The sequence below is a fragment of the Seriola lalandi genome, unplaced genomic scaffold (assembly GCF_002814215.2).
Source record: "Seriola lalandi dorsalis isolate HSWRI2012SDOR001 ecotype SW California unplaced genomic scaffold, Sedor1 jcf7180002054688, whole genome shotgun sequence".
Classification (NCBI taxonomy): Eukaryota; Metazoa; Chordata; class Actinopteri; order Carangiformes; family Carangidae; genus Seriola; species Seriola lalandi.
In genome coordinates this window covers 2,804,133-2,816,703 of record NW_019525241.1, presented here as the reverse complement: position 1 = coordinate 2,816,703, position 12,571 = coordinate 2,804,133, and the positions used below count along the sequence as shown (strand labels likewise).

At 41.9% G+C, this 12,571-nt stretch overlaps 1 protein-coding gene across 1 annotated transcript in view; it reads left to right on the top strand.

Annotated features, from left to right (window-relative positions):
* camk1da (calcium/calmodulin-dependent protein kinase 1Da) overlaps positions 1-12,571 on the top strand; it is a 64,125-nt gene that overhangs the window by 41,705 nt on the left and 9,849 nt on the right. Inside the window, exons 5-8 of the mRNA XM_023422984.2 lie at positions 4,186-4,324; positions 4,778-4,904; positions 8,861-8,936; positions 11,694-11,806. Of these exons, the coding sequence (XP_023278752.2) occupies positions 4,186-4,324; positions 4,778-4,904; positions 8,861-8,936; positions 11,694-11,806 (455 nt within the window). The remainder of the gene's footprint in view (positions 1-4,185; positions 4,325-4,777; positions 4,905-8,860; positions 8,937-11,693; positions 11,807-12,571) is intronic.

The window sequence follows — 12,571 nt, the reverse complement described above, 5'->3', positions numbered from 1 at the left end:
ACTCAGAGAAACCAAATCCTGCAAGGTTGGATGGTGGGTCCAGGTGGGCGGGGCTTGGGGCATGGCTGATGGCGATGACTGCTTTGTTGTGACATCACAAATTTACAGAAGTCCAGACGGCAGGTTTTAAAGGTCAGTTTCTGAATACAGGCTGTGTGCATTTCTCTTTGGACTGAGGCTTTGATGCTTTCACAGTATTAACATAGAACCTAGACCTGCTTTATAATCAAACAAGACATGGACATCTACCTTTATACTATATGGGACCTTTAAAAACCAGGGACATGATGGAAATAATAATAAGATAAATAAAATCAGGGATTTTAACATTCAGTCCCTAAACATTTTTCATATTGTGATATTTATAAATAAAAATGCTGTGTTTATATGCACACATTACACAATTACTTTGCATAACCTTGTTAAAGAAGACATTCATTACAGCGTTTACATGGTTCATAGTATTTTCCTTAGTTTGTTTTATAATTTGATTCATGTCTGTGAGGATGTGAGGTAACCTACTGGTCATCTTTATTAATTCTATGATTTATGTTTTTTTTAGAGCATCAGCTGCTCTTTTTGCAGTCCACACAAAACATGAAAACATGACAGATGAACTTCTACGAAATAAGAAACAGAAAATGGAAATGTTTTATTGTTGTCCACTGTATTTGTAAGCTCATACACACAAATTCGAATCAAGAACAAATTACCAAATCAGATTTATTTTATTTTATTTCTAATATTTTTGCATTATTGCTTAATAACTGTCCAGCTGTCTACACAGATTTGGAGTTTAATGCAATTAGTATAATGATAGTGTCTACATGACCGTTTCCACAGTAATCTGAGGAAGTGGTTATGTGAACAAAACAAAGATGGACTGGATGAAAGGAGGCAAACGGGAGTCTCAGTGCGGCCGCAGAAACAGCGGGGTTTCTTCCCTTGATGCCGACTAATCAGCGCAGCAGCTCAATAGCTCCAGTCAGATCTGTGATGCTCTACTGTGATTAGTTAGTCTGACCCTGCAAAGACTGCAAAAGCTCTTCATCTCTGACATGGTGAACAGCGTGCATCACACACACACACACACATACACACACACACACACACACACACACACACACACACACACACACACACACACACACCAGACCCTTGAAATTAAGACTCGCTGTCAGCCATGATGCACGACTGTCGCCTCGGGAGAGCGTTACGAATGCCTGCCTCTAAACGGATCAGCTGATGGAGGAGAGATGGATGGAGAGAGATGGTGGAGCGGGAGGAAGGAGAAGGGACGATGCAATGTTTCCTCCAGAAGAATGTTGGTTCCTGAAATTCATCTATTGATAGTTGGAAAACAGCGATGACTCTTTGATGATGACTCTTTTTTTATTTTCATTTTGCAATAAAATTTTTAAATTTTAGTTCACACACACACACACAAACTCCCCCAGTTTGTCATATCAAATGAGGTTTGTTTTTGTATAAGTGTTGCCGTTGAGGTTGAATCTATGAGCTGAGAAACAGCAGCAGGTTGTCAGTTCAGTTCAGTTTCCATCTGAATTCAGCCTCATCAAGTGTTTTTTAAGTCTGTGTAAATGATGCTGCGGGTACATGTGGTATTTTGTTGACGTGCCTCGCAGTGGCGTCGATTCAGGGCGGCGTAAACACAATATTGTGAGTCCAGTTGAAACCACACCCAAAGCAGCTGCAGGGTTTTGGAGCCCACCCTCTGAAAGCACAGTCTGTACGCAGCGACACAGTCCTCAGATCAGCCTAAATAAATGATGTGTGTGGATGGACTGTGGGTGTGACGCCCACAGAGTTTCTTGTAGCCTGTGTTTTTGAAGTGAAGGGGTGATTACTCCCCATATATATATATATACATTTATAGTGACAAATCAATCACTGACAGCTGTAGGGCCACGCCGCGGTGATTGTGTTCGACTTATGGATTTTTTCAGTCCATAAATTGGAAGTGCATAAATTTCACTCACACATCATCATCATCATGTCAAACACATCCTGAGACATTATGAAAATGAGCAGGCTTCTGTGACCTTTGACCTCCTCACTGCTGGATGTCCTGTGACTTTATTTAGAGTATATCAAATGAGAAAAGCTGAACGGAGGTAATCTGACAACCTTCAGAGTTGTTTCACAGCCTCTGTGTGTGTGTGTGTGTGTGTGTGTGTGTGTGTGTGTGTGTGTGTGTGTGTGTGTGTGTTTTTACATGTGCGCGACACTGTTAATTTTGTGTGCACTGTTTGTTCGGCTTTGGTGTGTGTGTACATGTGTTATATGTGTGTCTTGTGTTTTTTAATGCTTGTCTTTTTGTGTATTTGTTTTATATGTTTTTGTCTATGTGTGTGTATGTGTGTGTGCGTGTGTGTGTACTTGTGTGGGTGCTCCTGTCTGATTGCCATGGTCTCCTTACACAAACGCTTACGCAACCATGCAGCCTGGTGGCTGATCTCCTTTTTGCCATGTATGTGTGTGTGTGTGTGTGTCTGTGTGTCTGTGTGTCTGTGTGCGTGCGTGCGTGTGTGCGTGCGTGCGTGCGTGTTTAGCCCTTTCTTGTCATTCCCAGACACGACTGCCTCTGAAACCGAGCGAGTCACTGCCCTCTTTGAAGAGCGAGAGAGAGGATTAGCAATTAATTCTGATCTCTTTTTTTCCAGAAACTTCATTAGAGTTTAACTTCCACAGGCTCTAATCTGATCTGTCGCCGTGACGATGCCCCACAGATACACCGGGCAACTGCGTGTGTGTGTGTGCGAGCGTGTGTTTGCCCTTGTGCGTTCTTGTGTGTTGTATGTGCACGTTTGTGGCCCCCTGGTGCACTTTTGTGCTTGTGTGTTTGTGTTTGTAAGTCCTTTAATGTTCTTGAAAGCACAAAGTATACACAAGCAGTACATATAGAGAGATTAATACAAGGGTAGGTTCATCACTGCTGCTGTTACTTTTACTACTATTATTATTACTTGTGAAATGACAGTCACTACTGCCACAGCTTGACTTGTGAACAGCTGCAGTGACAGTTACACAGGAGAGTTTTAGATTGTGTTGTCTCAGCTGATAGAGGAGGGGATCCTCCAGCAGGGGGAGCTATGCGTCTGTACAGCAGGTAATGAGCCTGTTCTCATCTGTACACACTGTATGCACTATAGCCTGAACAAGTTATTTCATGTGGTCTGGAGTCATAAAACATCAAACTAACTCCTGAAAGAATCTGCCAGAGGGAGAAACTGCAGATTGACTTCAATGTTTTTCTTGGGTCAAATGCGAGCTTTTTTCTTTCTTTTGTTTTTCTTCCTGCAGCAGCTGATTTCATTCTGTCGACTTAAACAAACATTTTTATTTGTCCTTTTTTTTTTTTTTTTTACATTGAAAAGTACATTTTTTCTTTTAAAATTTTTGACTTAATGGTTCATGAATTCTTTGACAAAGAAACTGCAAAAAAAAAACTTTGAGTCTGAGAATCAGATTTTTCTCAAAATTTGCTGCTCTGATATTGGTGGAATTTCATTTATTTCCAAATCCAGTCAGTATTTTAGGATAACAAACACAAAGGAGGTTGATTTGCCTCACTGAAAGATTTGGACCTGAATCATAAAAATGTGAAACAGTCTCATGTTTAAAGCTCACAGTCTTCCCCATCTCTAACTTCCCATTGCTCCACTGTCATCCTTAAGGCTTTCTCTTGCTGCTGCTGCTGCTCGGGAAAGAACATGACTCAAAAATGGAAAAAACGCCCCACAGATTTCATAAAGTTCAAAGATTAATTTTGAAATATTATAGAACTGGATTCCAGTCAGAGAGAAATCAGAATTTTTAAAAGCCCAGTTGGGAATTAGTGTGAAGGATGGAAGGAAGCACTTTGCAGGAATATGTGCATCTGTATGTGTGTGTGAGTGTGTGTGTGTGTGTGTGTGTGTGTGTGTGTGTGTGTGTGTGTGTGTGTGTGTGTGAGGTAGCACATGGCTCACAGCTTCCACACACTCTTGGCTGGAAACATCTACAGCTCATAAATTACCAGAAATCTCAACCCAGCACCCTCCCTGCTTGTTGCCAGTTACTGCCATGTGTGTATGTGCGTTTGTGTGTGAGTATGTGTGACAGTGCACTGTACACACACACACACACTGACACGCACACTACACACTTCTTCCTATTCTGCAGGGTGTCCGGCGGCGAGCTGTTCGACCGTATCGTGGAAAAAGGTTTCTACACGGAGAAGGACGCGAGCACGCTGATCCGACAAGTCCTGGACGCTGTTAACTACCTGCACAGGATGGGCATCGTCCACCGAGACCTGAAGGTACTGCAACACACACACATGCACGCACACACACACACACACGCACACGCATACACACTCCCTGCCTCTTCACTGAGGCCTGACCACACATACACACACACTCTCACTCTCCACTCCCAGATTTTAAATGCACACAAGTGGTTTGTTCTCACTTGGCAGCCTGTGATTTACTGCAGCAATAAGGGCAGTGTCCCAACACATGCAGTGCATTGTGGGTCAGCATGGCGCGTGCCGGCTGTTGGAAGAGAGGGGATTGGTTAGAGCAACCTCCAGAAAGCGGCTGGGTGTAAAAGGAGGACACTTTCTTTTAAAATCACATTCATATTATCTGCTGAGGTTTTTCTCCTACAGGAAACTGGTGTTAACGAATTATTCAGCAAAACGACCGTGAATTTAAAACCATTGAAAGTCACAAATATGAAATATTTCTCTCCGTCTGTCTCCTCTCTGCAGCCGGAGAACTTGTTGTATTTTAATCCTCAAGACGAGTCAAAGATCATGATCAGCGACTTCGGACTTTCCAAGATGGAGGGCAGTGGTGACGTCATGTCCACCGCCTGTGGCACCCCAGGATACGTGGGTAAGTTGGTCAGTCTTTAAAAGGGTCTCAGACAGTATATACACATGGTGGCAGTACACTGTACATGAGAGGGACTGAGGCCAAACACGTCACATCACATTCGTCTAGAAGAAACAGCTTTCTTCTTCTATTGCAGTATAGTTAGTTCTACCATTACGAGTATAATGAGGAATATTTAAGATCAGACTTATGCCATTTTAGCACAACCTTGTTTAGCGTCCTTGCTAACATACTTGGACAAACAAGACAAAGGTTACACTCCCATGTCATTGTTCAGAATTTGAAATCGTAAGTTTGACTTTTATCGCTACAAGCGGAAAGACGTTTCTCACTACACAATGTTGGGAAATGGTAACGTAATCTTGGGTAACCCTGCTTCTCCAAATCCAATGAAGAGTTGAACATAGCTTGTTAATGTTAGCCTAAACCTCTGATAGCGTCCAGGACCAGCTTCCACACTGTAGAAAATACACCGATCAGCTGCAACATTCAAACCTGTTTTAATGTTGTGGTGGATGGGTGCAGCTTGCCACCTTACATCAGAGCAGACACTGCTTAATGTGCTCCTTACATTTTTTTTTTATCATTTGGTTTCGGAAAGGTCGTGAGGGTAAATGTGAATATGAACTGAGCTGTCTGTAGTACAGGTGTGAATCATGTCATTTCCATCTGACACCATTTATGTTTTCCTGTGTGTGTGTGTGTGTGTGTGTGTGTGTGTGTGTGTGTGTGTGTGTGTGTGTGTGTGTGTGTGGTGCTCAGATAGTCTGTGTACAGCTTACAAACACACACACCAATCATGCTTATCACTCCCTGACAGACAACCCCCCTCTGTAGAGTCAACACAGAGCGCTGCTTTGTGTGTAGGTGTGTGTGTGTGTGTGTGTGTGTGTGCGTGCGTGTGTGTGTGTGTTGTCCTGCATGCATGTTATGTTGTACATGTGTAAATGCATATGCATATACAGTATTTCATATTTTGTGTGAATATGTGCACATCTGTGTGTACATGTGAGTGCTGCTGCTTGTGTGTGTGAGCATTTCTGTGTGTGTGTGTGTGTGTGTGTGTGTGTGTGTGTGTGTGTGTGTGTGTGTGTGTGTTGTAAGAGACAGATGTTCAGTGTTGACAGTACACAAACTTCTGTGGTGGAACACAAACAGACTGTTTGCTCTGATCATGTTTCTGACAAACAATGTACGAACTCTCTCATAAACAAATCTGTTGTAGAAACAAAAGCAGATTCATGAATAACTGTTTTCATTTTAATGTTTTGAAATTAATTTTGCAGTGCCCCCATCAGGCCAGCTGTAACACATTACAGTCTGAAGTTATTATATTTTCATCAGCTGCTCACACACTGCCTGCTTTGCCTTTGGTTTGATACTTCTTTAAATGTTCATACCCTAGCATCAATCACTATCCTCCACTCTCTCCACTCATCTCTCTTTACTTTCCTCTTCCATCTATCCTTCATCATTATGGCCTTCACAGTCGACCCCCCTCTTGCTCTCCTGCAGAGGTTTACTTGACCACAGGGTATTTCCACTCCAGACAATTTGTGTCTAAATATAACTTAGGTATAAATAACCCTGGAACTCACCAAATGAAAACCAGATCCGAACAATTAGTATGAGTATGTGCGTGTGCAATGACACGGTTTTTTTTTTCACGACATACTTCATTCCACAAAAGTTACTTCTCTAGGCCGGTGTTGTAACAGCTCACCAAACTGAACTGATCCTACTAACACACCAAAAGTAGATCCAGACAGTCTGCAGCAAGTATGTGATGAGTGATAAAGTAGTTGGATGACATGACATAAAGTGCAGTAAAACTAAGCGTTAAATTTAAATTAAATGTGCACTAGAGAACTATAAATTCCTGGGTAACAGTGGTCCACCTCAGTCCAACCAGTTTATTCAACAAAAAAAAGTTTCAACAGTCTTTCCTTATTATCATCCTGAAAAAACACAATGCCTTTCACAATGCATTTCATAACATATTGATCTATTGGTTTATGTGTAGGACTGATCCCCACAACTTTTAAGGTTCTATATGTAAGTATTTTAATTTAAGACATTAAACAATTAACTAAGATTATCAACAGAATGTAAAGAAATACCAGTTTTGACTTTGTGTCAAAGACGTTTATGTATTGTGTTGCAGAGATATCTATCGAGGTTAGCATGTTAATCAGCTAGTCCCAGCCTGCCCCTCCTTTTAATACGTCTTTGCACTTCAAGAGGCGATAGTAGGCGTGTCCCAGAAGGCCACACCTTCAAAGCACGCAGTCTTCAAAGGTGTGGCCTTCGTAGCCGTCATAGACCACTACGGCCGAATCTAAACAAGACGGTCTGGCCTACAGAGGATTTCTGCTTTGTGTCACCAGCTGTGCCTGCCCTCACAAAATACTGCTCACTGCGTGTTTTCACTGACAATGAAAAAATATCACCTAGTAACCCTGACAACGCGTAACTTTTTTCTTACAAAAACTTGAGGTTTTAAGTTTCTTGGTTTATGACCCAATCTATGCAGCATTGGCAATATGTTAATAACTGCCCTATCCAGAGGTTAGATTTATTTAACTTCAACGTGAAGGTTTGTGATTGGCCAGTGAGCCCAGTACTGGAACACAGACGCAGTAGTAGACAGGTACGCAGAGAGAGCCAGTAAAAACAGACGCCCACTGGGTTTTGACCCAGTACACACTCTAACACGTAGCCCCTTTAACCAAAAGTTTATAATTGTTGTTACTATGACGATGAAGGTCCGCTAGTATGCTCCTATACAGGTCTTATTATTGTCACCAAAACAACAGTAAGTTGGAGGACTTATTGGATTTTGTTGTTTTCTTCCACAATAAAATGAGACAAACATCTGAAAGCTCATGAAAACGAGACACAACACAATCAACAGCAACAGCAGCTTGTTTCGAAATAAAAAAGGAAGAACTGAGTCATTATCATGAGCTGAAACCGACTCTCAAACTTCATTAACTGAAAATCCAGAGTCTATGAAGTCCCAGCCAGTGTTTGACACATTTGAAGAGCATGCAGGATACAAAACACTCACTCATTAGTATTTAGCAACAGAAAATCAGTTACAGGAAATGACAATGAAAAAATATCAGGTTACTGCTATATTAATATTACATATATTTACTTTCTATTAGTTCTAAACCTAAGTAACATCTTGACCCAACTTATTTTTTGAAGTAGTGAGCACCAGACAGAATGACCTCAGCGTGTAAAAATGTCCTAATTCTGAATCCAGCACAACAAGGACACACACACACACACACACACCTTCACAATGAGTCAGAGCAGACCTATAAACAAACTTCAGCTCTCTGATTCAGCACACGTGTGCAAAGTTTATGTTTTGCCCCAGATATGAGTGGTATTTCTTCATATCTTGCTATGTCTGTGTGTGTGTATGTGTATGTGTGTGTGCCAAATCTATTTCGAGCCAGCCTTATGTGTGTATGTGTGAGGTGATGTGATGGTGAGCTCATTGTCAGCAGTAATTTGCTCTGTCCGGGGCCTCGGTAATGAGCTGCAGAGGCAGGTCAGGCCAGTCAGCTTCACAAAGACCATGAGAGAACGGCAGACATGTCTTGGGTTTGATAGTCATCTCTATGATTTCAGGTACAGAATGTGAACGTGTACCTCCCGCAGAAAATTTCCCACCATTAACCAAACTGCCATGCGATTTTAATTTTGGTAGACACTGAGAGTCTGCATACTTTCTCTGTATTCAGGCTCATAAACAGCTACGTTTTCACGTAAAAGCCACATACAGCTTTAACTAGACCCTCAAGTGAAATGCTACTGAAAACACAGTCCAGACTTAAGCTTCATTAAACAACAACCAGGCTACTTTAAAATGGAGTCATAGTACTAGTAATAAGAACTGAATGTACCTAAAATAACTGATCACTTCTTTCTCTGGCTCTCAGCTCCAGAGGTCCTCGCTCAGAAGCCGTACAGTAAGGCAGTGGACTGCTGGTCCATCGGAGTGATTGCCTACATCCTGTAAGTACCAACTCGTCCTCTTTTTATGACATCACTCTGTACAGGAAGTATGACATAGCACCGTACAGGTTTTATCCAAGCTCTCAAACTGAGATCGCTTCAATTTCAGTTTATAGTTTCTCACCAGGGAACTGATTGTACCCTTTCACATTTCCGACTAAAGCCTGATGTTTGCAGGTCTTGGTGGGTTTTTTGACCAGTGTAAAAGTACAGTGTTACAGAACTTGCACCTCCATTGAAGCAGCTCTGCCTTTGAGTCTTTCCTCTCCTTTCCTAGCAGTTGGTCAGAGCACCACAGCTGCTGAATCTCAGAGTCAGACACAGTTATGCCATGGGTTAGGGTTAGACACACTTTAAACCACCTTCACATTCTCGCCATCAAGCTCGATAGCACTGATTTGTCATGTACCAGTAACTGCACAGATAGCAATGCTAATGTATGCTAATGTGTTTACAGACCCTGAAGTCCTCAAAGGTCATGTAGCACTAACTCTACACTGTTACTGAACATGAAGCACTTGTGATGACAAGTGTTTGTTGATATTACCCTGCTTGTATTTGCTTGTGTGTGCGTTCATGTGTGTGTGTGTGTGTGTGTGTGTGTGTGTGTGTGTGTGTGTGTGTGTGTGTGTGTGTGTGTGTGTGTGTGTGTGTGAGTGTGTGAGCGTGTGTGCGTGCGTGCGTGCGTGCGTGCGTGCGTGCGTGTGCGTGTGTGTGTGTGCCATCATCAGAGCCAGATGGAGCTCTGCTGAATTCCCTTGTATGGACATGGAGCTGCAGGGTAGATTTCTTTTCCACTTTTGTTTTTTTTTGTTTTTTTGCTTTGTTTTTCTTCTGCTGTGTCACCCCCACCTCCTGCACTCCCCTTCACACACACACACACATACATTCACTTGCAATATGTGTGTGTGTGTGCACATGCTAGAAATCCACAATAATGTGTATATGTGTTAGTAATAATATATGTGTTACTGTGATGTGCATGAAGTACTTTTAGAGTGTGTGTGGAATGTGTACAATGTTACGGGTCATTGTGCGTGCGTGTCCTGCCCACTTACATGTGGGTGGGTGGGTGGGTGTGTGTGTGTGTGTGTGTGTGTGTGTAGAGCATGACCCCTAAAGTGTGTTCCACATTGTTGACACCTGAAGCCACCGCTTTAATTATTTTAAGGTGTGAGTGTTTCTCCATCTGTCTCCATTTATGTGTGTGTGTGTTTGTTCCACCTCATACACACATTACTATCTTGGGCAAGACCTCAGATCAGAGGTCAGAGGTCAGCAGCAGGTTAATGGGATGCACAGTGTGAGATGTGGCAGAGAGTATAAGGCACGCACAGACTTAACAAATGTTTGTGTGTCTGTGATTTGTGTCTAATGTTTGAAATGAATGTCTCACCCTCTCTCTCTCCATCTCTCCCTCACTTTTTCTGTCACATAAAGTAAATGTGTGTGTCACATCGTGTGTGTGTGCCTTTGTATATCTGTAAACCACCATGTGAAATAAATTCAGCTTTTTCTATAAAAGTAGGAGTTCAATGGAGTGTGTGTGTGTGTGTGTGTGTGTGTGTGTGTGTGTGTGTGTGTGTGTGTGTGTGTGTGTGTGTGCGTGACGTCTGCATCTCCAACCAAACATGAAAGTAGAAAAATAAAAGAGAAGCATCCCTTCACACCAGGTGGTACCGTCCTCCCTGGTTTGTCTGTGTGTATGCATGTGTGTGTGTGTGTGTGTGTTTGTGTGTGCGTGTGTGTTCAATGAAGTGGAGGGTGAGCTGGGGGTGAGTTTTTAAATGAGACACCAGAAAAACAAATTGAAAACCTTTCTATCCTCATGGCAGGCAGAACTCTCCTCCCTTTCTTTTTTCCTGGTGTGGTTTTCTGTGTGTGTGTGTGTGTGTGTGTGTGTGTGTGTGTGTGTGTGTGTGTGTGTGTGTGTGTGTGTGTATTGATGGAGAACGGCATTTTAATGAGTTTCTATGAAAATCTCTTGGTGCATCCAGAACTTGAGTAATGAGGTGCAGATGATGTTTTTGGTCGGCTCTGCTGTTGGTTCAGGTGGCTGTGGAGACTCAGACTGGTGTAGACTGGGACCAGTAATCATGTTCACTTGATTACAATGATACAGACAACAACTGCTAACACAGAGAGCGGAGATGCTGTCACATGAACCACTGCTGTGACCAACATCACCTCTGCCGTATACAGTATACAGTATACAGTACACAGATTTCAGTCAGAAATCAGAAATATCAATCAGAAAATAATGAAAAGTGTCCATCACAGTTTCCCAGAGCCAGAGTTAAAAGACAAGATGAGATTTTAATAACCTAAAAATTGTATTTTACGTTATTGATCCGAGGGGAAGGAATTAGACATTACAGCAGCACAAGAGGAAACAAGCTGCACACAGTAGATACAATGTGATGAGAGCAGGCAGAGGAATAAATATTATAAACACTGCCCATGAATGAAAATCACATTACATCTTTATTCAGATTTTAAAAAAAAAACAAATTGAAATAAACATTTATATATGATATGGTATTATATTATATTATATTATAACAATATGATCATAGAATATGCAGTAATAAATAATCAATAAATTAATGATATATTGACTAAGAGATCAGTTACTAAAAACTTGATTTGTAGCAAATGAAATGTGTAAAGGTGTTAATAAATGCATCAGTGACTGAATGAGTAGCTGGATAAATGAATGAAAAGAATGAAAAACTGAATAAATGACTTTGTGTGCAGACTCTGTGGTTATCCTCCGTTCTACGACGAGAACGACTCCAAGCTCTTTGAGCAGATCCTGAAAGCCGACTACGAGTTTGACGCTCCGTACTGGGACGACATATCCGACTCAGGTGAGTCTTCCTCCGCCTCCTCCTTCTTCTTCTTTGACTAATTGTCCTTCTTCGTCACATATGGAACACAGACCACCTCCATCACGGCCTCTGACATCATCTGCCTGGAATGAATGTATGTGGGAATGTTGTGTGTGTGTGTGTGTGTGTGTGTGTGTGTGTGCGTGTGCGTGTGCGGTGTGTGTGTGTGCGGGGTCACTCAACCACACTTTAATGTGCACAGCCCTGCAGTAAAACCAACTTGTGTGTTTGAAAACCCAGACTACATATTGTTGTCAGTCTGGTAGAGTGTGTTTAGTCATGCTAGTGACGTGGATCTAGATTCAAACAATCTCAACAACTTTCTGATGGATTTCCATGACGTGGTGCAGGTATCCAAGGTCTTTTCAACTTTTCATCTAGTGCCATCATCAGGTCAACAGTTATATTTTTATGACACTGAATTTTGACCAAGGTTTGGAGTTGTTTGTTTCCTCTCTATAGAGGCATGCCCCATCCCCCATGTGGTCGGATCAGACAGTGTTGTCCAGCTGTGCTCTGATTGGTTCAGCCCAAGTAACACATTGAGAGTATAAAACGATTTCAATCATGGGCTTCAAACACTTTCTGTAATTAAATATCTAAAAGAAAAAGTCTTACCAGATGGGGGTCCGTGGTCTCATATATGTCAGTTTAGGGTCCTTGATGTGAAAAAGTTTGACAACCACTGGTTTATAGAAAACCTTCAAAACTAATGATATTCCCATCAGCCTAATTAGATAATTT